The sequence below is a fragment of the Triticum aestivum genome, chromosome 4D (genome assembly GCF_018294505.1).
Source record: "Triticum aestivum cultivar Chinese Spring chromosome 4D, IWGSC CS RefSeq v2.1, whole genome shotgun sequence".
Lineage (NCBI taxonomy): Eukaryota > Viridiplantae > Streptophyta > Magnoliopsida > Poales > Poaceae > Triticum > Triticum aestivum.
The window spans coordinates 68,917,062-68,941,811 of record NC_057805.1 but is presented as its reverse complement, the minus strand read 5'-3'; the positions used below and the strand labels follow the sequence as shown (position 1 = coordinate 68,941,811).

General features: G+C 45.9%; 2 protein-coding genes and 1 long non-coding RNA gene across 7 annotated transcripts; 1 reads left to right on the top strand and 2 right to left on the bottom strand.

Moving 5' to 3' along the window:
- Positions 1-290: 290 nt before the first annotated feature.
- On the bottom strand, positions 291-1,276 carry LOC123096272 (uncharacterized). The gene has a single exon (XM_044517961.1). It carries the CDS (start codon positions 1,054-1,056, stop codon positions 823-825), a length of 234 nt encoding a protein of 77 aa, XP_044373896.1. The 5' UTR covers positions 1,057-1,276; the 3' UTR covers positions 291-822.
- Positions 1,277-1,390: 114 nt separating this feature from the next.
- LOC123096273 (uncharacterized) lies at positions 1,391-3,735 on the top strand. 4 transcript variants are annotated; one of them, XR_006446536.1, is made up of 4 exons: positions 1,391-1,744; positions 1,826-2,773; positions 2,852-2,905; positions 3,287-3,735. It is a non-coding gene; the product is annotated as an uncharacterized lncRNA (long non-coding RNA). The 4 variants fall into 4 exon arrangements; XR_006446534.1 differs by having other exon boundaries at positions 3,280-3,735; XR_006446535.1 differs by having other exon boundaries at positions 1,411-1,744; positions 1,826-1,984.
- A 2,649-nt stretch (positions 3,736-6,384) lies between these two features.
- Positions 6,385-24,268, bottom strand: LOC123096271 (protein ZINC INDUCED FACILITATOR-LIKE 1). Of its 2 annotated transcripts, none has more exons than XM_044517959.1 (17): positions 23,953-24,268; positions 10,562-10,602; positions 10,311-10,371; positions 10,091-10,193; positions 9,898-10,000; positions 9,778-9,831; positions 9,585-9,647; positions 9,455-9,504; positions 9,298-9,373; positions 8,657-8,857; positions 8,288-8,375; positions 7,890-7,975; positions 7,702-7,809; positions 7,405-7,449; positions 7,234-7,322; positions 7,034-7,077; positions 6,385-6,849 (listed from the first exon to the last, which is right to left on the bottom strand). In XM_044517959.1, exons 1-17 carry the CDS (start codon positions 24,149-24,151, stop codon positions 6,746-6,748), a joined length of 1,515 nt encoding a protein of 504 aa, XP_044373894.1. In that variant the 5' UTR covers positions 24,152-24,268; the 3' UTR covers positions 6,385-6,745. The 2 variants fall into 2 exon arrangements, with proteins under 2 accessions (XP_044373894.1, XP_044373895.1); XM_044517960.1 differs by lacking the exon at positions 23,953-24,268 and adding an exon at positions 20,606-20,752.
- Between the last annotated feature and the right edge of the window lie 482 nt (positions 24,269-24,750).

Below are 24,750 nucleotides of genomic sequence, written 5' to 3'. Positions count from 1 at the left end.
CGGGAGTTGCATAATCTCATAGTCAGAGGTGTCATGAAAGCAGTAGCAATAAAACTAAACAATCATTATACTAAGCTAACGGATGGGTCTTGTCCATCACATCATTCTCCTAATGATGTGATCCCGTTCATCAAATGACAACACATGTCCATGACTAGGAAACTTGACCATCTTTGATTAACGAGCTAGTCTAGTAAAGGCTTACTATGGACACTTATTTTGTCTATGTATCCACACATCTATCAAATTTCCGGTTAATACAAATCTGAATAATAAACATTTATCATGGATTAAGGAAATATAAATAACAACTTTATTATTACCTCTAGGGCATATTTCCTTCCTAGGGCATATTTCCTTCATAGGGCATATTTCCTTCATGAGATTGATCCGCACTCACGCAAACCTCCTCACGTTTATCTCCGATTTGCGGAAGAAATCGCGTCCGGATCGCTTCACGGACTGATATAAATCGGCGTTGGGTGGCCTCCGATGTCCACGGGCATCCGGACAGCCCGGTTCAGACGGTTGCGGAAGGTTTACGGTCCGCTTTGGAGATGCTGTCTTGAGTTTTTGAAAAATAAAATCTAATAAGATTACAAAACGCACTTAACTTCCTCTTTTCGAACGGAAACACGGATATGTTTTTCTTTTACAAACAACACGTGGATACAGCCCCCGCAAAAGAAAAAAAATACACGTGGATACAGGATCTACAAAGTTAAACATACAATTTGTGATGCGCAGCTACGACGAAGACTCGCAGCCGCTAGCTGCAACACTGTCGGCGCCCGGACGGCGGCCGTGCGCGTCCCAGACCGATCAGTACCGGCGCGCTGCGCGCGCAGCCATCCTCCCTTTGCCATGGCCGCGGACGCAGGAGAACACCCGGAACGCGCGCGAGAGCGACCCGATCTTGCTCTTCTTGGTCTTGGTCTTTTTGGTCTTGCCGCCGCGGGCCGGCCCGACCACGCGCCGCCACAGCGCCTCTAGCGACGTCGGCGCCCTCCTCCTGGCCGCCGGCCTCGTCGTCGCCGCCTTCTTCCTCATCCACATCTTGCGGCCGGTCGAACGTATACAACGCAAAGCTTCTTGAGGCGATGAGAACAAGCAGATGGAAAGATGGTGTGTCGATGGTGTCGTGTGCTGTTAACTTTAGCGCATGGTGGCCATCTTATACCACGCTGGGGCGGTGGGTGCGTCGCGCCACATCACGTACGTGGCGTCGGGATGGGACGGCTTGTCGGCGTGTGAGCGCAGCCGACTTGCTGCCACGTGCCCACTGAGCGGCTAGAGCATCTTGGGGAACGATGCACGGGCGTCGGCTTGTTGGATGGTTGACGGTAGGGTAGATATCTGATGATAGGAGACCTGAGGTGCTCCCGTGATACAAGACTAGGTGGGCCGTTCGATCTGGACTGGTGGTACAGGATTGAGAGGGTCCCTTGGCGTTGCAGTGTATGCAGAAAACACCCTGCTTTATTCCCTAATTCAGCGACGAAGTGAATATCCATCTTCTCTGTTCGCTTCTTCCCTGATACAATTCGCCGCCGCCGCTGCCTAGGGCATATTCCCCCATCCACTGTTGCTAGCCCAGATCCAGCGCAACCTATAAGGCTCGCGCGCCTGCGGATTCCTTGGCTCAGATCCGGTCAGTTTCATAGGAGTCGAGATGGACCTTCCCCCGCCGTCGCTGGAGCCAAACGCGTCGCGGGAGCCGGAGACCCTCGGCAAGGACGATCAGGTAAGAGGCAGCGCCTCCTTCGCCATACGCATGTGGTCATTTCTCGCACTTGATTTTTTTATTTTGCTCATTTGATTTTAGGATTGGATGTCCGCGCTGCGGGAGTCGGTGTCGTTCGGTCGATTTCTCCAATTGTAGTGAGATGCATGCATTAGCGATTCTGGAGCAGGCGTGAGTTGTAGTCCGTACTTGCCTGCTGCACGTTCCTCAACAAATATTGAAGGAGCTGCACTGCATTTGGTTAGTTCATCCTCCAATTTCATAGTATCGTGTATTGCTATCCATAATGCAGTCCTTGAAGTCTGCTATGATGTGCCTAAAATTATGAACTGAAAGTAGCTGTTGCAACTGTATGACAACAAACAAAAGAAGCGGAAAGTACAACTACATCTAATGTTAGTTGTGGTTATGGAAATTTCATGTCTCGCCATGCAGTACCAGCAGATGTTTAAGTTAGTTCAGAGCAAATATATGCATCAATATTTTAATCTTTGCAGAATTAGAAGAATGCTTGCTATGCGGACAAAAGTTCTTGTTCAGTCACTCTGTTACAACATATTGCTAAGCATGAAAATCTAGCAGTGTTTAAATGTTGTCTGCTGCTTCCTCTCTTAATATTTCTAGCTGAATTATACACATAATCTTTCTTATAGAGTGTAATAGAATCTTTCTTACATATAGTATAGTTGAAAATCACATGTACAGACTAGCGCAAGTTCAGACCAAAATGTATTTTTAGTCGAGTAAGTGACATTTAGACTATTTCGAAGTACTGTCTATAGATTGAGTGATTCACTAAATTCATACCAGACGAGGCCCAAGAATGTTTGACTAACAAAAATCCCAGTTGAATTCTATGTCAGGCTGGGACAACTGAGTACTAGAAATGTATGCAGCTGTAATAAACTAGCTTACTGACCATTAATGTTGAGCTGAGATTTAACAAATGTTATGGGTAAATACACTATTAGCACAAAGAGGAAGCAGGGTTCACACCCGACAACAAACGGAAAAAGGGGGAAAAAATAGGTGAATATAACTCAATTGTTTGTGAGCATGTCATGGTCTCGTAGTTCAACAAATGATTTTTTTTACATGGTCTTATAGGTCAAGAAGCTTGAAAATAGATCAGGGGGATAAGAAGGTGCACCAGTCTCGAAGGTTATTTGCCATTTCCCATATTTAATGTCGTATTGTTTTCTTCAAAGTTTTTTAGGTCCTAGTTCTTTATTTTATCCTGTAGGTGTGCTTTTGTGCCTACCATGGGATGATGTAGGAATCTGAACTCATCAAGTGATCTGTAGCAATATTGTTTCATTTAGCTATGTTAATTTGTGAACTATATTAAGGCCATGTTAATTCCAAGACAAAGATGCTAGTGTTTAAAGCCGCTCAATTTTCTTGAAGGTATATGTTGATGTTCCTTTGATATGAATTTTTACGAGATGATATGCAAGTATGCAAATACACTATTTTTGCTAGGGACATCTTAACTTTTCATGTAACCAGCTCGCACTAATTTGGACATGTTTCAGAATGCAGGATAAAACCATTGCTTATCTAGGTGGCTCTTTAAGGAGGCAGATGTTCCAATCGATGATGTGCATGCTTTCAACATCCAGGAAACATGCAAAACGACCAAATGGCTGGTCTAACGATTCCGGAGCAGAAACATCTTCATGCTTTTGGTGTTCTTGCTGTGTAATTAGGGGAATCGTCTGTGTTAGCAGTTGACAAGAGTTGTAATATATGCCTTTTAGATTTAGGAGTAGCACCCTGTTTAGTTTAGCAAATCTGAACTGTTACATATATGTGCAATTTCTTGGCAAGCAATGCATTGTGCTTTGTCAATCTGGTAGATTGTACCGCTCTGGTTTGCTTCATTGCACAACAACATGCTTTTATATCTGAAGGTGTTACTAGTATTGTGGAATCTTTTATTCTGCCATGTTTTGTTGCTTATATCTGGAGCCAGCACAATTTGTTTTGCTTCACTTTGTAATAGAAGAAACTGTAGAATGTGGCAAAGGGATGTTTGTTCTATTGTTTTGGAACTTTGGAAAAAATAAGGAGTGCTGCTTGCTTGTAGGAATATGTGCTGAAAGTGCCTATATTTGATTTCACTGGTTATCTGTATATGTTCTGATAATCATTCTGACCCGGGGTTGCTGATTGCATTCTTAAACGGCATGTTTCCTGAGAAACGAGGACTTGAAGGAGAAACATGTGACAGGAGTTTTGACCAACACATACTTGTTTTGGGGGCCAAGATGCAAATGTTACTGGGGGCATATGTAAACAGCTGAGTGAACTGATCCAGTCCGTTCCTCTATATCTAACGCTCCATATAGTCTTGTATCACCGTATCACCTATCAGATGATAGCACTGGATATTTTCCCCTGTCCTGATTGATCTGCGAGGAGATGTGTACGTGTTGTCGACCGTGTGCCACGGGTGTTGGTTTAGGTGGATGCCGACATGCGTATGCTTTGCGCGGTTAGGTGTCCATGCCACCTTCATGGATAGTAGATCGACAAACAAACAATGGGACACTTGGTCGGCCATACTTTTATGGTCCGCGTCCGCAACTGTACGTTATCTTCAACGCGGATCCGCAAACCTTTCAATGACCGTACTGTCTAGATCGTGAAAATCATCCAACGCGGCTTTATATCAGTCCACGAAGCGGTCCGGACGTGATTTCTCCCACAAATCAAAGACAAACGTGAGGAGATTTGCGGGAGTCAGGACCGACCACACACGTTTCTGGCCTGCTCTGGCCCATCAAAAACCCGTCACCCGCCCCTCCTGCGCTTTCCTTCCGATGCACGCACCGCTTACCGAGCTGCATTCATGCCAGCCCAGAGCACCCAGAGGTCGGCATTGATGTTGCGATGTGACCAGGCAGGAAAGGAGGACAGCGCTGACCGACACGACCTCTCGACAATCGTTGCTTCAATGCGGACGCAGATTCCCGAGGAACCAACTTTGGACGCTGTGCCGCATTTAAGCGGCTAATCGGCCCTTCGCATGGCCTGGCCGCGGCTATTTAAGCCGTGCTCCGGCGCCGTCCACATCGTATACTCCTCCTCCCCTCCCCGCCCATCTCTCTCCACATCTCCGGCGATGTGCAAGTCCTGGGCGCCGGCAAGCGGTTCTGAGGCAGGATCTAGCAGATTGTGGTGACACTGCCCTCGAACGCCGGGGTCATCATCCTCATCGGCTGATGGCGACTCGACGCGGGCGGAGATCGTCATCTCCTCCGGCGACGACGAGGACCAGCAGCCGTAGCTGCCGCAGTCCGCGCAGGCGGTGTCGTGCGAGGTCTATGCTGCCACCGACGCGGAGTTCGAGGAGCAGATGAAGCTGATGACGTGTCGCTTCGTCGCCCACATCAACGGCCCGGCTCCTTCCCATGAAGCCGGAGCCGGCATCCCCTCCACGCTCTCTGCCGCTGCACAATTTGGATGTCGCGTGAAAGAAGAGCGGCTCTCGCCGCTGCCCCGGCGCGTCGTGAAGGAGGAGCATCGCTCGCCGCCGCCCCGGCGCTTCATCAAGGAGGAGTGGCGCTCGCCGCCGCCCCGGCGCGTCGTCAAGGAGGAGCTCGTGCACCGCAGCCCCTTCCCAAGGCGTGTGGTCGCCTTCTCCATAACCTCGGCAGCGGCAGCAACTCCCCCTCGTTGTCCCGGAGCGCCATGACGGCGCAGGAGTACGCCGACCGGGAGCAGCGCCGACGGGACAGGCGCAGCGTCACGCGCCGGTCCAAGTTCGTGGACTCGGATGTCCCCCTGCCACACATCGCGGTGGACCCATACCTGGCGTACGCCTGGGCCCTGGACCACTCGGTGACGACGTCGGAGACGGCCAAGCATCGTCTCCGCCGCCTCGACGGGGAGATGGCCAGGTACGGCGAGGAAATGGTCAATCGCCGATATCGGCGCCACCAATGACACCTACTCCAACGACCGCCACCCTCTCCCCCAGTCCATGTCCTCGGTGGACGCGACCGCACTGCGCACAAGCAGGACGAAATGGAGAGGATCATCCGCGAGCGTCAGGCGGCCGCCGGGAAGCCCTGCCGCGACGCCGCCACCTTCCGTCGCCCCAAGCACGACGACGACGATGACGGATCGGGCACCGGTGACAAAGGAGGATCCGCCGGCCAGCCCGGCAGCGTGGCCTACGAGGTCACGGTCAAGTATAGTAGGATAGTTTAGGGTTTTATTTTAGGGTTTTTAGTTGACCGGACGAAAATCGTCCGGTTTTATGTACAAATTATCCTAATTTCAATGAAATATGCCGTGTTTATATCAAAATTCGTCCTGTTTGATTGAATTTCTTCCGGTTAGTTTCAGTTATTGTAAAAATATATGCGGCTACGGTTAGATGGCGTACTCACGCATCCCTGTCCGTGGATTGGTCCTCTCTGTCCGCGGACGGATCCGGAAGGTTTTTTACGGATTGTTGTTAAAGATGCCCTAAAAGAACTACTCCCCATATTTTCACTGTAGTTAATTTTTATAAAGTTTGGCCAAGTTTATGGATTACCTCTACCCAAATGTTGCTACAACGCATATGTTACATTTTTCTAAGTAGGTTGAAACCCCGAGTCTCTGCATTATTGTGATGCATACATTCATCTATGCTAAAGCTGATGTAACACAATGATGCCAAATACATCAGCAAGTAGAGTACAAAATATGAACAACTACGGCAGACCCATTATAAGCTGTGAAATTAAGACCAACAACTACGTCTGACTTCTTCCACAACAACGCCTTAAGAATGGATAAACGCCCTTGCGTCGTTGTGGCACGTCCGCCCGGAGATGGCCAGGATATTCTTCCGGCTTGCCGACACATATGTTACATACAAAATAAAGGTGGTACTTAATCACCTCTATCCTGGTGCAAGGTCGCCTTAAGCCTTGCGGGTGCCGGACCCATCAGTAATCAACATCTGAGTTATAATCCGGAACTTCTAGAATAATAACTGAAAAGCTAGTTTCTATCGTTGTGCTCTGGCACGGCGAGGAAGGGTTTGAACGTGAGGACAAGTCCCAGGAGCTCTATCATGTTCAGCAAAAAGAACACCATATGATCACCTGTATGAGACGAATGTGGAGAAAAATTATACAGCAGTAAAAACATCACAAGATCTATCAAGTCTCAACTAGTTAAAATGTTAAAAATAATATCTAAAGCAGACCAAGGATTGAAGGATAGCTGCATTTGGCAATAAAATGTATGTTATGTGAAATTTCCTCAAAAAAGGACAACAATGTTTACCTGGAAGGAAGAAAGTATGTTGGCGTGTCTGCGCCCATGAGAACCTGCATACATAAAAGACATGTGAACTTCTGAGCTTCAAATACATTCAGTTTGCATTTTAGTTGCCAACGTAGCAGTGTGAGATAGTATTAAGTTTATTTTTCCCTTGTAACATATAAAATATTTTGCAAAAGCAATGAGGAACAAAGAATACTCACACAATGCCGGCGCCTGCAGGAGCAACTGCCTTGAAAAGGGACATTGCAGTCATGGCTAATCCATTTGCTGCTCCTCTTTGGTCCTGAGACTGTTAGTAATTGCATGGTCATTAGTGCAACAGATATCTAATATAAATGCATTGAATAAAGATTAATTTACGGTTTCCATACCACAGCGTTGTTTTGAAGGATGAAGATGCTTGTAATGATGGTAGCCTGATGTAGTAATCATGAGGAACATTATTAACATGAGATAGTAACTTTTAGTGACCGCTGGACAAATGATACACATTATCTGGTTTTCTCTTCTTAAAATCAAAATGTTACAAGCCACAAACATGTACAACTCGTAAGAGGCGGCCAAGCACTAATGTAAAATTTTCATATTGTATATAATTGCCATCTAGTGAATCAATTCTGAAACTTAAGGTAATAAGGATTCTGAAGTGAGATAAAAGGAATACTCACAGCAATATCATTTTTTAAGACTGATGCAATAGTCAGAATGACTGATAATGCAGGTCCTGACAGGTATGTCATATAGGGATAGGCGAATAGAATAGGTATGCACAGAGCCTGCAAGGTTACACTAGTTAAGATATGCAATCAGAGGATAGAAGAACTTCAGAAATTAAACAATAGCAGGTTTTACTCACGGCTGCGATTTGACAACATTTGATCGGTCCAAGAACTTTATTGATGCGTGGGTATATGAACATTTGATACACAAGCAAACTGCCACCTGAAATGGGCGTACGATACTGACAGTGTTGTTATCACGGAAGGCTGGTTCTACTGAAACGGAAAATTAATACTCCTACCAAGGAATGTTGTTATCACAGCCGAGAGTAATCAACTCAATTAAAAGTACTGAAAACCATGTCTAACTGGATTTCTAAACGCTTTAGTGTTGAAACTGAAAAGCAAAATAAAGATACGGGATTATTTTGTACTTTAATTATTGAATATTAATATACACCCCAGTGGAGTTCTTCCCTACTGTTCCGAAGTGATAAGAAAATAGATAGTTGTCAAAGCACAAACAAAATTATACCTGTTATTCCGAGCGTTTGGCCTACATCTTCGGACGATAAACCCAGTCCACCATACTTCTTGTCACTTTCAGCCCATAGAGAGAACACCTGAAATTGATTTCAAATACCATGGTTTCTCAAAAACAAGCTGAAGTTTATTTAAAATAGGTTGTGTAATCGCTATCAGGAAACTAGAAAAACCTTTGTTAGCAACCAATTATATAGCTACCATACATACATAGATATACTACAGAGAACACATTGATTCTGCTCCTACTAATTATTCTCATTTTTTACCATTCACCACAAGTTTATTTAAAGCATAAAAGGCTGTAAGTTTTTCTCTTGGAATGCTTCAATTCCATGAACTAAAAAATAGAAAATAATACCTCTGTATAGGCCATGTCATGATAGGAGAAGATGCAATAAACAATTATGGAAGACATCAATGGCCAATTCTTGAATAAGCTCTTCTTGGTATCTACACTGGCACTTTCTTCGACCTTTTCTTGCGGATCAATCAGATGGCCCTCCACAGCTTCAACACTTTGTTTGCCATTTTCACTGGCTTTATGCTTGTGTAATGTTTCCTGGAATATGTTTCAAGATATATTACAACAAACACGGGAATAATCAACATTAACTACAAAGAGCATCATCTTTTCTACAGTATCATGTCAGATTCAATGTACTTTTTACTCCTGCCACTAGTTACTGCAAGGAAAGAACAGAAAAGAGACGCGGACTTGGTTGTAGAACCACATTCAGAAAATGTCGAAGGTCAATTATATTATATATGGCCTCTGAACAAGACAGTTGAAAATATTTGGTTCTAAGATTGCCCAGAAAAGTATGCGAAGAAGGTGCAGCAGGACATATTTATAAATATAGAACATATGTGTTCAGGCCGACAATATAAGGTTTCCTACGGGCCTCATGAAGCGGTGAAAACATAGCAAATGTAATTACGAAGGGGCAATTAGACTGACTGCATAACCAAGGAAGCTAACACCATTGAAATATCACATACCGGCATCCATAGGCAGCCTATCAGAACAACGGCAGCAAAGACTGATGTGCATAAGCATGGTAAGAAGTACGGGAACCTGACAAGTTTCACCAAAAGTAAGTATCTGCAGGACAATTATCTATCTAGGATAATCTAATTTAGCAACACAAAAGGATACCTTCCAAAGAATGAGTCAGGCGAAAAGATATTTGGATACTTTTCTGCAGGCTGCCATAAAAACAACCAGGTTAGTATACTAACAGGATGACAGTTAAGTATATCATGAAGTTAAATTTTCTCTTTCATACCAGTGCAAGGTAGCCTCCAAGAGCAGGACCAATGATGAGACCTATTGCCCATGATGTGCTAACCTAAATTAAAATAAAGTGATGTCAAAACCAAAAGTAGTGAAAGTAGATACTCCATTGTGTCAAAAAACGTCTTATATTAAGTTACAGAGGGAGTATCTTATAAGTGCATGGGCACACATGACTATCTTACAAGTGATAGTGCTAGAGCTTCATGTTCGGGTCGGCAAACTTCAATAGAATAAGCCTGCAAAAATCAGGCACAAATTCATAACACGAATCTGACATAAAAAGGGTTTGAAATTCGACATACCTTTATTGGTCCGAGTAAGCCATTCAATGCACCCATGAGAAACCTTGTAGCTATCGCCATCCAATAGGTGACACTAAGCCCAAACAAAGTATTAAATACTACCCTGAGATGTTAACAAGAATCAAGTTGGAGACCCAGCTAATAAAATAGGAGTTGAAATTGAGGAATAAACAAGTGGCTAAATGTTACAAACACGGAGAAAACGCTGAACAGAATAACTGGCTTCCTCCCAATACGGTCTGCTGCTATTCCCCAAATAGTTGCCGTCAAAAATCTTCCGAACATAAAAGAAGCACCTGAAATTTTCCAATGAAAACAGAAAATATCACATCTAGTAATCATGCAGTTTTAATCATTGAATCATGACGCTCAAGTAATTAATCATATAATAAGAATTTGGTAAGAGAACTCACCTACAAACCCAGCATAGAACCCAATATCTTCTGTTCTTTTTGCAACATGCAAGTCTCTTATCTGTAAAGAAGTAGGAGAGAGTATGAAGACTACTAGCATTTAGCAACAGATACATCAGAGATGGGCATATGCATCAATAAGAAAAGATAAGTGAACAAATTCAAATATTGAAAAAATCAAGAGTGCTATTTCTTCCTAAATAGTGGCCATCTAAGTATCTACGCCAAAAAAGTTGGATTATAATACATACCATGAAGTACAAGTAGGGGAACAGTGAAGATATTGGTAAAGCTGGAAAGCCAGAGGAAATATTAGAACCAGAAATTATGTCCAGAAAGAACAGTACAATCACGTGAATGGTTTTTTTTTTTTTGCGATGGAAGATACTATAGACAGTAACATTAACTGAGTTAGTTCATGCTGATTTAGAACTACTATTCTCTCCGTCCGGAAATACTTGTCAGAGGAATGGATGTATCTAGACGTATTTTAGTTCTAGAGACATCTATTTTTATCCATTTCTTCAACAAGTTTTTCTGGACGGAGGGAGTACTTGATATCAATAAAATTCGTGTAACAACAGTTAAGCGAAACTGAACCATTCAGTAGTGTAAAAGACAGCTTATACAGTTTTTCATTATTACATATTTTGACAACAGGTGCTACTGGCGCCCCTTCTTCTACGGTAACGGCAAACTCGCCTCTTCCTCCCCCGCCATTGCTGGCACACAAGTACCCAACCAACCGATTCATCCTCACCACTCTCACTAACCACACCAGGACCGAGATCAGTGGCCGCCCAGTGCCACCTTTATCTGCCCAAATTGTTGCCTCCAGAACTGAACCCAATCGAACGGAATGGGCAAACGCCGAAGCGAAATGGGCTTCACCTGGACTCGTGGCATTTCCGCCCGCGTGCGCAGACATTGCCCAGAAAGAGGACAAGGAGGAGGAAGGAATCCAAGACGAATTAGTGAGCATCGGTCATCGACCACGCCGCGCCAAGCAGAAACCTTTCGGGCGTCACTGCATCTTTGTTAGCACCCCAAATGTAGTGCCAGCTCAAACCGCTGATGGCAGCCAACGCGGATGACAGCGAAGGGAGAAACTCTGCCATGGGACAAACCGTGAGGGGAGGCATGCCATCACAAGGCCAGCTCGGCTGGTGTAACCCAATAGGAAATACATTGGGTCCAACTCGGACTAACACATCATCTACTTAAGGAGAAGAGGAGCGAAGGGAAAAGGCATCCAGTGGATCAGGCTCAGACGGCAGCGACTTTTCTCTTTTATTTTCCTTTCTTCTTCCTCAATAACTACCTACCAAATCATGTGATCTATATGAACCCGAGAACGTGTATCTATGAGTGAATAGATCAAGTTGATACTTAGCATCATGGTATCAGAGCCCACCTACCATCCTTCCTCTCCTCACCAGATTCATCTTGGACAACCAACGACATGTCCACGCTCGCCCGATCTTCATCAGCACCATGGATCTGGCTCTGAAGGACTACCTCGTCAAGGTTCACTAGGATTCCAAGGCGGACACCGCCAACGTCATGAAGTAGCTCAACGCGAAGTATCCCAACTTTGCACCTAGTCGATCTGCACCACTCGAAGGCAGATCGGGAAGCTCCCTTCGCCAAGCTCGAGTCATCGGTCACGACGCTTTAGGCGACGACTCCAGGAGCCCCGTCCTTCTTGAGTGAAACGACAACTCTGTCACTACCGCTCACTGCGTGGGAGGCATTCGACAGGCAAATCGGTCATGGCGACGCACATCTTACCGGAGGCTTCCGTTGGTGACCCCAGCGTCACCGATGGCACTCCTAGTCACAGGTACGCATCCACTACCCATCTCTTCCTCTGTTCTCCCCACCATAGGCCAGACCACACCTTCCATGAGCTTCCCCGTCTTCACAGGTCGATAATCTACATCTCTGGAAAACACTATGTGAACAATATTTCCAAATGTGTCTTCACCAGTGATGATCCATAGCTGTAGAAAACGCTACACAAACAATATTTCCAAAGGTTCACACTGCACGAATCCTACTGGGTACCTATGGCTGTTTTGGGTTTTTTTTGGCCGTGCTGGTATTTGGCTTACGTTTGTGCAGAAACGCATAGTGGCCATGGGTTGGGAATCCTTCACATCTTAACTCTGCACCAGATTCAGGAGAGATAAGCACTAGATGTTGATTCACCAATTTTATGCCATTAAACAACACACTATTGTTGCCGATTTCATCGAGCGTTTTGAAACTATGATGAACCACCTGATATCCTATTCTGAATGTACTCACCCATACTTTTTCCTCACTCCTTTTCCAAAAAATACTTTTTCCTCACTCACTTTGTGGAGGGTCTCTGATCGGATATTCCGGCGGTGATCTTGGTGCAACGGCTACTGGATCTCAACACTGCATGCTCGTTGGCCCTACTTTAGGCGGAGCTGGCCAATGACGAACTTGTGCATGCTACGATACTATTAAAATTCAGACAATTGAGTAGTCGCCTACCACAGTAATAACGAAGGAAGTTCGCAGTTTTCTAGATCTCAGAGGATACTACAGGAGATTCATTAAACACTTTGAAATTACAGCAAGACCCCTATTCAACCTTCTGAAGAAACATTCATTTGAACTGCTCAAGCAGAAACTCATCTCTGCACCTATCCTGCAAGTCGCTGACCTCACTAAACCTTTCGCCGTCAACACTGATGCGTGTGATTCTTTTTAAGAGATCCAGCAATCGTTGGCTTTTCATTGACAGATAGTGAGCAGTATGTACAGAGAAGTGTTCAAGAACCACAAGGGAAGAAATGAAAAATAAGCAGAAAAAGGTGGCCTAAGAGCTAATGGAGATATTTCACCGGGGGCGGGGGGGGGGGGGGGGGGGGGTCCCCAAAGGGTTGCATCATGTCTTTTGCTCCGACGGTCCTCCATGCCTCCATGGTCGTCCTGATGGAGTTGACTATCAGGTGTACCGTAAGGTATTTGTTTTTGAAGATCCCGCCGTTTCTCTCTGTCCACAACTCCCAAACAATGAGCTGGAGCATGGATTAGATGCCCTTTCTTTCTGGAGCTGGTCCTTGGCTACTGATCTTGCTCTAGATCGCCATGCTATTGTCTTCACCTTCCCAACTGGCAGGAGCCAGCGACTAACAACTTCTCCAGGTTGAGACAGAGCACCAAATCTGCTTGGCAACACTGCACTCCCAGAATAGGTGGAAAGAGCTTTCCATATTACGGATGCATAGAGGGCAGAAGTAGCAATTATCCCAGCCGCAGCGCTGAAGCCGATCAGCACACCATATTCTGTCATGGAGCATTAGCTAGACGAAGGATTTGCATCGGGGTGGCACCCACACCTTCCAAATCATAGCCGGGAAAGGTGAGTCGGTCTGTCCGAGGAATTGCATCCTGTACACCGAAGTCATGATATAGTTGCCTGATGCCGATACTTTCCAAGTGATCTCGTTGCTGGTTGTTGGCTCTAGGGTGAGGGGTGATGCTCTAATCAAGTTCCAAAGCACAAGGAATTCTTCAACGAATGGTTGCGATAGGTTGCGGTGACAAGTGTCCTTTACCCAAGTGTTGTTAGCAAGGGCGTCCTTGACTGATCTTCTCTTCTCGCGAAATCTACCAGAACAGGTGGGAGCAACCATGCGTAGGGGGAATGAGCAGAGCCATGGAGCGCCCCCAGAACTTTGTTGTTTCCCCATTGCCAATTATTACTGATGTCGCCGCGGCGAAGAGATCAATGTCCTTATGATTGCATGGCAGCTCAGTGCCCACCCATGGCCGATCTGGAGATTTCCACGTCTGGCATAGCCACCGCAGTCTCAATGCTTTGGCGAACTTGGTAGTGTCTAGGATGCCCAGCCCGCCTTTGTCCATCGTTATGCACACGTTACTCCACTTGAAGTTACACTTCCTACCGGTGAGCTGCTCGTCTTGGCACCACAAAAACCGTGTGCACATCTTGTCAATTTCAGCAAGGAAACTTTTTGCCACCTGGATGGCCGTCATAGCAAAAATCGGGATCGCCCAGAGGACCGACCTCACTAGAGCCCTCCTTCCTGCCAGTGTCAATAGCTTCCCCTTCCAGGCCGCAAGCTTGGCCTTGATTCTTTCAAAAACAAACTGCAGATGCACCCTACAGATCTAGGCCAGAGTGACTGGCAAGCTGAGGTACGTGATCGGGAATCCAGCGTGCTGATCACCAAAATTCAGTAGGATGTCGTCGAGGTTTAGATCAGTGCAGTGCAATGGATGGGCACGACCGAGGATTTCGCGGGGTTTATGCACAAGCCCGTGGCCTGCCCAAAATCTTCCATGATCTGCAACAGAGAGTCCACATCAGTCCTCAGAGGTTTGAGAATATGATCACATCGTCGGCGTAGAGGCTGACATGCAGCTGGGATTCCCTTCCCGGGAGGGGCGTGAGCTGGCCACGCTCAGTGGAGAGGCATAAGATGTGCTACAGTGGATCAATTGCCAGAATGAATAGTAAGGGCGGCAATGGTTCTCCTTGATGGAGCCCCCTATGGTGAGAAATGTTGGTGCCGTTCAGACTGATCATTGACGATGCTGAGCCAAGCAGATTGCCAATCCAATTTCGTCATCTCAGACTGAAGCCATATACCTGAAGCAGGTCCAGCAGATACTCCCATGAAACAGAGTCAAAAGCGATGGCAATGTCCATTTTGAAAAGCAGTAGAGGCTTCTTCCTGGAGTGCATGGCCCTGACCATGTTGCAGATGTGAAGGTAGCTATTGTGGATGCATCTCGAGCGGAGGAAAGCACTTTTGGCACTGAAGATCAACCCATGCATCTTTTCTGCGAGACGCAAGGACAGAACTTTGGAGATGAGCTTTGCCATAGAGGGCACAAAGCTGATGGGTCTGAATTGTCCAAGCTCCTCAGCATTTTCCCATGCGTGTGATTATGAAGTTGGTGTTGTTCTGCAACAAGGTGGGCACCCCATTGCTAGCCATTGGGGCCACGAAACAGAGGTCTATCTACATACAAAAAAGAATGCATGGCCATCCTCATGGTTGTTGAACAGTTGCAGCCATACCTTCATGCAGAGGAGTTTGTGATAGAACACACCAAATAAGCATGCTCCACCTTGATGATCAATAAGTGTAAAACCATGGCAACTAAAAGCATTTACTAAACTACTTGGCTAGCGCTACAAAATCTGCTACCGCTAGGGTTGTTCCAACAATGCCTCTGATGCTCTCTCGCATCGTGCCCCAGCTGAAGCCAATTTGGTCGTTGTATCTGGCTGCCAACCAGTCTGGCTCAAAGACGTATCCACCAGTTACACAACAAACCCATAGGCAACCAAAATCATTACTAGCAGTTCGCCCTGATCCTAAGAAGTGCTTCACCACTCTGATGGGCTTCTTTATTTTCACGGCTGCCTCTAGCTCGGGGGCACCTGTTCTTCAGAGGTGCATACTCAGTGCTTTCCATGACATCACAATAGGGGGTCATTCAGGCTTTCCAGTCACATATCGTCGGATATGTGATTCTTTGCATAGCCTAAAAATGAAAGCACAAGTGTGCCAGTATGTTCATTCTTGTCAGGTTTTCCGGCAAGCAAAGCCAGAACGGGTGAAATATGCTGGCCTTCTAGAACTAATTCCAATCCATGACAGCGCCTTGAAAGTTTTCACTGTGGAATTCATTGATGGTCTACTGCAGTCAGCTAGCACGGATCTCTCAACTCCTACATCAACACTAGTGAAGTCGGTCGAGATCCTTCATAAGAGATGGCATCGCACCGCAATAGGCCGACGCAAGCAAATCCTGATCAACTGGTTTGATCCGTCAGTCTTTGACGCAACTTGGGAAGACACCGCCAACCCGTTCGAACACCACCCGAAACTCCTGACTCGGGGAGAAGTCATCTCTCAAGGACCAGGGATGTTATGACCCCATATGCAGCGCCAGCTCAAACTATTGCCATGGCAGCCGCGCGGATGACAGCGAAGCGAGACACACTCCCATGGTAGCCAAAACCGCTACTATGGAAGCCACCGGGGCAAACCGTGAGGGGGTGCGTCATCACAAGACCAGCTTGGCTGGTGCAACCCAATAAGAAATACATTGGGTTCAACTGGGTCAACTACAAGACTCGAGCTAACATGTCATCTGCAACTACTTAAGGAGAAGAGGATCAAAGGGAAAAGGCATCCAGTGAATCAGGCTTGAACGGTGACGACTTTTATCTTTTATTTGCCTTTATTCATCAAGAATTACTTACCAAATCCTATGATTTGTATGAACTTGAGAAAGTGTAATTGTGAGTGAATAGTTCGAGTTGGTACCTAACAATCTTATTCCCTCGTTTCCCATCTCTAGATTCTCTTTCTTTGGTAAGTCCTGATGCCATCAACAGACCAGTCATGAACACGAGATCTGCATAGGGCCCCGCAGCCACGTTATGAGCACACAGGCGGAGCCACATTATGCACTAAAGATATCTTTATTCACGTCTGTGTCGTACAAATCATGCTTCTTTTATATGCGAGTTATTCGCGACCGACAAAGGGAAAAGAAATAGAGTATATAAGAAGAGACTATTTAGGGCTCAAGTCACAAAAGCACGACATCATCTTCAACCAAACCCCACAACCATCCTCGTGTGTCCGAGCAGATAGCCGGACGACACCCGGACAAAACACCAACGATGCTTCCCATACCTAGTCCATTTGTTTAGACTATCCAGCGCCCCCAAAGCTAGTCTATACGTGGGGCGGAGTTGGCTCCATCCAGAATCGTCCGCCACATCGGGCACGACGCACCAAAAGCACCCCAAATCCTCTCAAATCGGCCCCCACTGCCTCGCCCTCGGCCTATCCTCTTCCTTTCCTGTGTGTTGACGCAGTGCCCTCCCCATCTTGCACCCGCCCGTAGGTTCGTTGTCTAGGCGGACAAAAGGGAAGGGGGAAATGGGGGAACATTATTGCTCGACTGAACAAATGAGGCTCGTCCGTCTCCTATCTATGAACCCATCTAGACATGTCCGTTAACATATCGAGGGCCAAATTCGTCACTACAACCGGAGATGCTCTAATTTCCAAAAGTTATACTGTTCATCACCCAGGGTGCAGAATAAATTATTCTTCATCCGAGGTAATTTTATGATCATTTCATAAATAAATTACATTTGTAATACAAATAGTTACATTCATATTGATTCACTACGTAAAATTTGGCATAAGGAAACAAAAATTTAGGCATAAAACAAAAAAAAATATGTACATTTTACACTATGTTTTTACATTAGTAATTTTACTTAACATAAAATATTTTTTACGGTGATTATATGTATATTACATTCCCTTTTATGTATGAAATAAGACAAAACTCACAAAACACAAAATTATGGTGCATTAATGTCAGAATAAAGGAGGTGAAGAATAACTATTCCTCACCCAGGGTGACTATTCACAATAGAATTACTTCTCTTCATATTGCTCGTTTTGGTGTTGCATCCTGTCGCGTCTTGGCATGGTCGCACATGTTTTTCTAAACAGGGGAAAAAACTTTGCCTCATCATATTAATTAAGGATTTTTACAGCAAAGAAAACAAGGGCACACGTGCCAAACAAACGGGACTACTCTCGTGGAGTCAAAGTTCTCAAGTGCTTAGCATCGACCAAAATCCAAAGGGAATCATCCTGCTTGATTTTTGGAAAGACCGTGGAAGGCATGGAGGAGACACCACGAAAGACACGAGCATTGCGCTCGTTCCAGATTTCTCACCCCGCGAGAAAGAGAAGGGAGGACATATCTCGGTTTTGTTTGCCTCTCGAGAGGCACAAAGAGGTCCACTACTCCTTTACCGTAGTGAAAACGCTCTAGGATGTGAGGTCCAAACCTTCTAAGCCGAGCGGGGACTGGATCATCCTCCAAATGCGCATAGAGTACTGACATTTGAAGAGGAGGTGAGCAACCGACTCCCCCTCAACTTTGCAAAGTTGACAATCTCAACAATTTGGCCAACCTCGACGTTGCAATCTATCGGTCGTCCAGATTTTATCTTGAAGCACAAGCCATGCAAACATCTTGCATTTAGGAGGGTCCCAATGTTTCCACACCAACGGATTCATAGTAGTATGAGATAGATCGTCAAACTGGCTCGGTAGGCCGAGTTGGCGTCATAGACCCTGGAGGCATTGAGCATGCAGACAATCTTGTCCGGAGTGTGATTTTGTAGGTGATGGTGGCCAACCTCTCCCAAAGAACCACAAAATCAAGAGTGTGTTTCAGGAGGGTCACTTTTGTTGTATTAATGAGGCAAACCCAATCATCATTTTGCAAAACTTTTTGGACGCAGCCTTTGGTGAACCGGAAGACGCTGAAGATGGTGGGCGCAATATCCTTAGGCTTGATCCACCGAGCAATGGCGAGTGCCAGAACTTGTTCGTCTTCCCGTCACCAAGGGTTATTGAAGTGACCTTGTAAAACAGGTCCATGTCTTTGTTGTCAGAAGGTGAGCCTAACCCAACCCAGGCTCTACCTGGGTCCTTCCACTCCCACCATGGTCAATACAACCTAAGGGCACGAGAGAACTTGTCCAAGTCCAGGATGCCCATCCCACCCAGGGATGTTGGCCAGCACACGATCTCCCACTTAACTTTGCAGTTTTCCACCATTAACCTTGTCAGTCCCAGCCCCCAGGAATGCCCTCATGATCGTACTGATACCAATAAGAACTCCTTTCTTTATATGCAGAGGGATGAGGTGATGGATAGCTTGGCAGGTGAGCACCGACTTGATGTAAGTATTCCGACCGGCTAGAGTGATATTGGCCCCCCTTCCAGCAATAAGCTTGGCACGCATTTTGGCAAGCAACGTCTGAAAATCCATGGCTCTAAGGCATTGGACGGAGAGAGGCAATCCCAAATATTTCATCGGGAAAGATGATCGGCCTGTCAGAAAGTTAGCCAACACAACATCAAGGTCAATCTGGGAGCATCCAATAGGGGCAATCAAGCACTTTTGAACATTTGTGAGCAGGCCAGTGACATCTCCAAACTCTTTGAGGATGTGTTCTAGGATATCAACATTGTCCTTGATGGGCGCCAAGAAGATGGTGACATCATCGGCATAGAGCGAGGTGCGCAAGAAAGGACCGCGCCCGCATAGCCGATGCAAGTCTCCATTGTGGGTGGTAGTCTCTAGGATATGTTGCAGGGGTTGATGGCGAGCACAAAGAGGAGATGCGGCAGAGGCTCTGATGCCACCCACGACCGTAAGCGAATGGGTGACCTGGACCCCATTAAGGATGACTTTGGACGATGCAGAAGACCAAAGTGCAGCCAACCAATTTCTAAAACGTGAAGGCAAACCGAGTTGCTGCAGCAGGTCAAACATGTACTCCTAGCTGACAGAGTCGAAGGCTTTCTTGATGTCAAGCTTGCACAATAGGGTTGGGGTTTTGGTGCATTAGAGCCTTCTAGCATAGTTGTGAACAAAAAAATTTGTCATGGATGCTCCTCATCTTAATAAAAGCACTCCGGGCTTGGGAGGTAAGCTTGTTCATGAAAGGAGCAAGCCGGGAAGCCAACATCTTAGCCATGATTTTTGCAACAGCATGGATGAGTTTAATGGGGCGGAATCCTCTGATAGCCTGGGCACCATCTTTCTTTAGCAAGAGGGTAGTATTGGCCGAGTTGAGCCAGTGCAAGAGCAAAGTGCAAATTGGAGAAAGCATGAATTAATTCCATGATGCCATCTTTTATAACAAACCAATAAGACTTGAAGAACGCCCCGAAGAAACCATCTGAACCGATGGCTTTGTCGTTGGGCATTGCCTTGTCGCCCTTCAAGGCCTCAAACTCGCTGAACGACTCATCAAGGGAGGAAAGGTCCATAGAAGGCGGCGGCAAAACTACCCAATTAAAATCGCCCTTCATGGTCGGCCCCTTTGCAAAAGAGGAGGCGAAGTGCTATTGGATAACTTGCACCTTTTCTTCATGTTGGGTAGCCCATTCGAGGCCAGCACACAAACGGTGAATGAAGTTTTTCCGCCTCCTAGCATTGACTCTCAGATGGAAGTACTTAGTGTGTGCGTCGCTCTCCTTAAGGTTGGTAATTCTCATCCAACACAGCCAGACTGATCTCCCGCCGCTTAAGTCTACGGTGGATGTCGGCCTCCTCATGGGAGAGAGGACAAATATCTTGGGTTTTGCCGAGCTGGAGGATGACTGAAAGGGCCATATGCAGTTGCAATTTTCCCTCAGAGAAACTCGCAAAAGAAACTTTACCTCACAGGAGAAGCCGCGACTCCAATTGCCAAACTTTTTCCCGGTATTTTGTGAGCTTGTGAAAGAACTTATGGCAAGGTTCAGCATGAGGTACAGGGAGACCAGGAAGCATGATCACGTGCATTTGGAAAACTGTAAAGCTGCTGCTTTTGCAGCTATGCGAAGAAATGTTAAGGTGGGTTTTGCCCGGCGATCTTTTTGGTCCCAGGGAATTTCTATTTGATTGTTGTGTGATTGTGTCGTGGTAGTGCTCATCTACCAAAAATATAATGAAGTTGGGATGATTTCTTCAAGTGCTCCCATGACATGAAAGCACCATCGTGATAGAATATGTTCTCGATAGACTTAATAAAGATATCTTATGATGCCATAGACTTAATAAAGATATCTTATGATGCCAATGACACCCTTAGATGCTATTCTGTACTGCCATTGGGTAACCAAAAGATTAAAAGAAAAGTAAAGAACTTTATTGACACTTATTTTTTTATAAATGGCGATTTTATTAACTTAGAATGTAGCATCACACATGTGCAATCATGATAAGCAATACTTTAGTCTCTGCATATTTAGAATGCACATAACCAAAAAAGGCTAAAATAAAAATTCGACATATTGACAACAGTAAAGTCCTAAGCGACCGACACTATGCCTACATCGGGGGAGATGAAACACCGTGCACGTTCATCTTAAGAGATAAAAGAGATGAATCACGCGAAAGTGCTCTTGTGAGCTTGAGCTCACATGCACCCTTTGCTACAGTAAAATTTAAAAAAATGTTTAAGAAAATCTGATTTTTTTACAACAAACATTGATGTCTTTTTCACATGCGTGCAAAATTTCATGACAAAATGACATCCATACATGTCTCGGTGAAAAAAACAAAATCGATGTTTCAAAATGCTTCCAAAAACAGTTTTTTTTCAAGCATGATTTTATCTTTTTTGCTGAGGCCTCCACAAATGTCATTTCATCACGAAAATTGGCACGCATGTGTAACACACATCAATGTTTGTTGCAAAAAAATTCATAACTTTTTGAAAATTTTAAATATTTTTTTCAATTTTACTGTAGCAAAGGGTGCATGTGAGCTCGAGCTCACATACTCTATGTCCACGTCGTTAATAGTAGCTAAAAATACTGTTCACAGCGAAAATCTGAATTAGCTCATACATAGTGAAGCTTATTTTGTTGTTATTCCTCGACGTATACATTAAATTTATATTTAAAATTTTGTGGTATGACTGATGCACATGCACATGCCACCACGGCTAAGCGTTGACCACCAAGTACGACTAAGATGGGATTATGAGAATGTGAATTGTTACACGTGTTTTGTCATTTCCGCAGATAGATTCATTTCTTCGCACAGGACAAACAAATCATAGTACGTGATATGGTATGATACCGACTAGTTACTCGTTTACCATTGGACAGGCTAGCGAGCGAATACTTAGCTGCAATTATTGCATGCATCTTTTACAACAAAGGGTGAATTTTTTTACCGACTCATGGTGCAGTACAATCAAAACGAGTACACATCGGGTTTGTGTATACCTAAGAGCATCTCCAACGGTGGCGGTAAAAAACACGCGCGCGGAGCGGTTTCGCATGCTCCAGCGGTCACGGGATATTCAGGCGTGCGGGAAAAGGTCGCCCGCGTGAAAAAGCAGCCGGGCGCGCGCCAGTTTTGGCGCGCGGCGTCCCGCGTGCTTTATAAATTCAACGCCCTCCCACCGCCCTGTGCCTCGCCACGCGCCCTCTACCGCTCTCTCCCCGCTCTTTCTTGCATCTTTTCTCGCCTCGCCGCCGTCGCGCCGCCGGGGAAGTTCGGGCTACCGCGGTGTCCGCGGGCGCCCCTCCGGCGCCTTCTCCGCCGAGATCCGGTCCGGCGAGATGCGCCACGGCCTCGGCACTTTCGACACCGCCCACGAGGCCGCTCGCGCGTATGACGCGGCGGCGTGGCGCCTCCGGCGGCCTCGTAGGGAGATGAACTTCCCCGAGGTGGTGATGCGGGAGCAGGCGTAGGAGCTCGCGCCTCCCCCGCGGCTTGTCACCGACGAGGACCGTCGCGACAACCGGAGGCGGGAGTGCTGCCTCAGCATCACTGAGTTGGACGAGGAGGCCATGGCGGTGTGGCGCCAACGCTTCCAGGAGGACGTCGTGAACGAGCGCGAATTCTACACGCAAAGAAGGACGGAGAGGGCGGAGAGGAGGGCGGAGCGAGCCGCCTATCGCGAGGACAGGCGTACGCGAAAGGCGGCCGCGCTCTTCAACGTCGAGTTTGGAGAAGCACTCCAACGATGACCAGCATATTGACGCCTTCATTACGACGGCGGAGGAGGACATCACCGAGTCGGAGTCGGAGGAGGAGGAGGACATCACCAAGTCGGAGTCGGAGGAGGAGGAGGACGACGAGTAGTTGAACTATGCAACTATCTATGTTGACCTATCTTCTTTTTGCGTACGTATGTGTATCACACGCTTCTGCTGGGGCGGCGTGCGCGCAATTTTTTGCAGCGGCTGCTGGAGCCAGCACTCTGCGGCACGTAAAAAGTTGCTATTCTGGCGCTGTAAACTTATTTAGCGCCCCGCACGGTTGCGCGCCTGTTGAAGATGCTCTAAGATATATATAGCCATCAGAACATGCAAATTCAATTCGGCTACGGGAAGCACGTGCTCCTAGGTCAAAAATAAATTTTAAAATGTCAAAAATATCAAGACAAAATTTTTATGTATTCTTAGTCACATCCAAATGCTACTTGCAAATTTTAAGGCAAAAAAGTTAAGTATTTTGGCTTGTGCAAAAAAAATGAATACCAAATGTTATCCTAAATGTAACCCCAAATTTGTTTATTTCACTGATGAAAAACTGTTGCTCCGTTTTGAATGAAAATTGTCAAACATGCTTGCAACACTAACACAAACATCCACATAAAAACTCGGAATTTTTTGAAAACATTTATTATTTTTTCGTCTTACTGTTTACGCGTGTGCTCCGGGGAGCTAAAACGCCTCCACCCATTTTAGTGTTGTTTATTCATTCATTTTAGTCCGTTAGGTAGTCCATAGTAATGAAATATCTAAAATATTTTATATTTCCTTTATAGCCAATAAAAAACGTCTTACAATTTAGGACGGATATATTATTTATGAATAGGAGGATTATGTGCTACCAGTTCATGTATATGCAGCGTGCGTGATAGATTAATTGATGAATGCTAGATATATTTCAGAATCAAATCAAGCAAATAATCAGAAGAGGTACTTTGAATCAATGAATCAAGATGCAGACGGGGATCTAAATTAGCTGTGTTGATCGATGGAGTCGTAGTAGTAGCACTCACCGGTGCTTAGGGTGATGACCCATACGTACAGGAAGCTGCTGTAGGGGATGCCCGGGTTCTCCGCCTTCCTCCGGTCAATCGCGCACCCGGGGCACCCCTCCACGTACAACAAGCCGCCGGCCTTCTTCTCCAGCAACGGCACCGACGACTCTGCTGCCGCCTCATGATGTCGCAGCCCGTCGTGATCTTGCTCCTCCATATTCACGATGATCTTGGATGGAGCTCGCGCCGTGTAGAGATGCAAAGATTACCAGCTGTAGCCTCTGCTAGGGGCCGGCGGGGGAGTAGTTCTCTCGTCGCAGTGGTGGGAACCAGACAATGGTTTCGTATATATAAACTGCACGTGCTCGGGGTGGGTGGGAAAGAGGTTGAATGATGTTTGTTTTTCAGGGGATTTCTTTCTTAGGGAAAAGAAGGTTGATTGATGTTTCCATAACTAGGGCAACATCATTTTCAAAAATCTTTGAACAATCACGGGGGAGAATCTTCACTTGATGCATTACTCAAAAGGACCACAAATAGCGAGATTACAAGGTTGCGTAGTGCTTGGAGAGAGGCATTACCACCATGACATAGCATCGACCTTCTGGTGTTGTAACCTAAGGTGATCAGTTTAGAGAATGAAGTCAAAAATAATGTTCCTCAGAATTACAATGGGTGTGTAGAACTGGTTCCTAAAAATGCGGGGCATTCCGAGTGTCCAAAGTCTTCAAAGAACGGTAAGTGCAACTGAGACTAAATGTCGTTGAGGAGGCCATGAGGAGGTGGAATGTCTCATATGTGGTCGATGGAGATGGG

Bases quoted from the DNA above. Each gene is read 5' to 3' on its own strand.
- LOC123096272 (XM_044517961.1), bottom strand. From the start codon at position 1,056: ATGTGGATGAGGAAGAAGGCGGCGACGACGAGGCCGGCGGCCAGGAGG.
- LOC123096271 (XM_044517959.1), bottom strand. From the start codon at position 24,151: ATGGAGGAGCAAGATCACGACGGGCTGCGACATCATGAGGCGGCAGCA. The intron at 10,372-10,561 runs GTATGTATTATA...ACTTCTTTACAG, and splicing joins TCCCCTACTTGTACTTCATG to ATAAGAGACTTGCATGTTGC. The intron at 8,376-8,656 runs GTATTATTTTCT...AATCAATTTCAG, and splicing joins ATGACATGGCCTATACAGAG to GTGTTCTCTCTATGGGCTGA.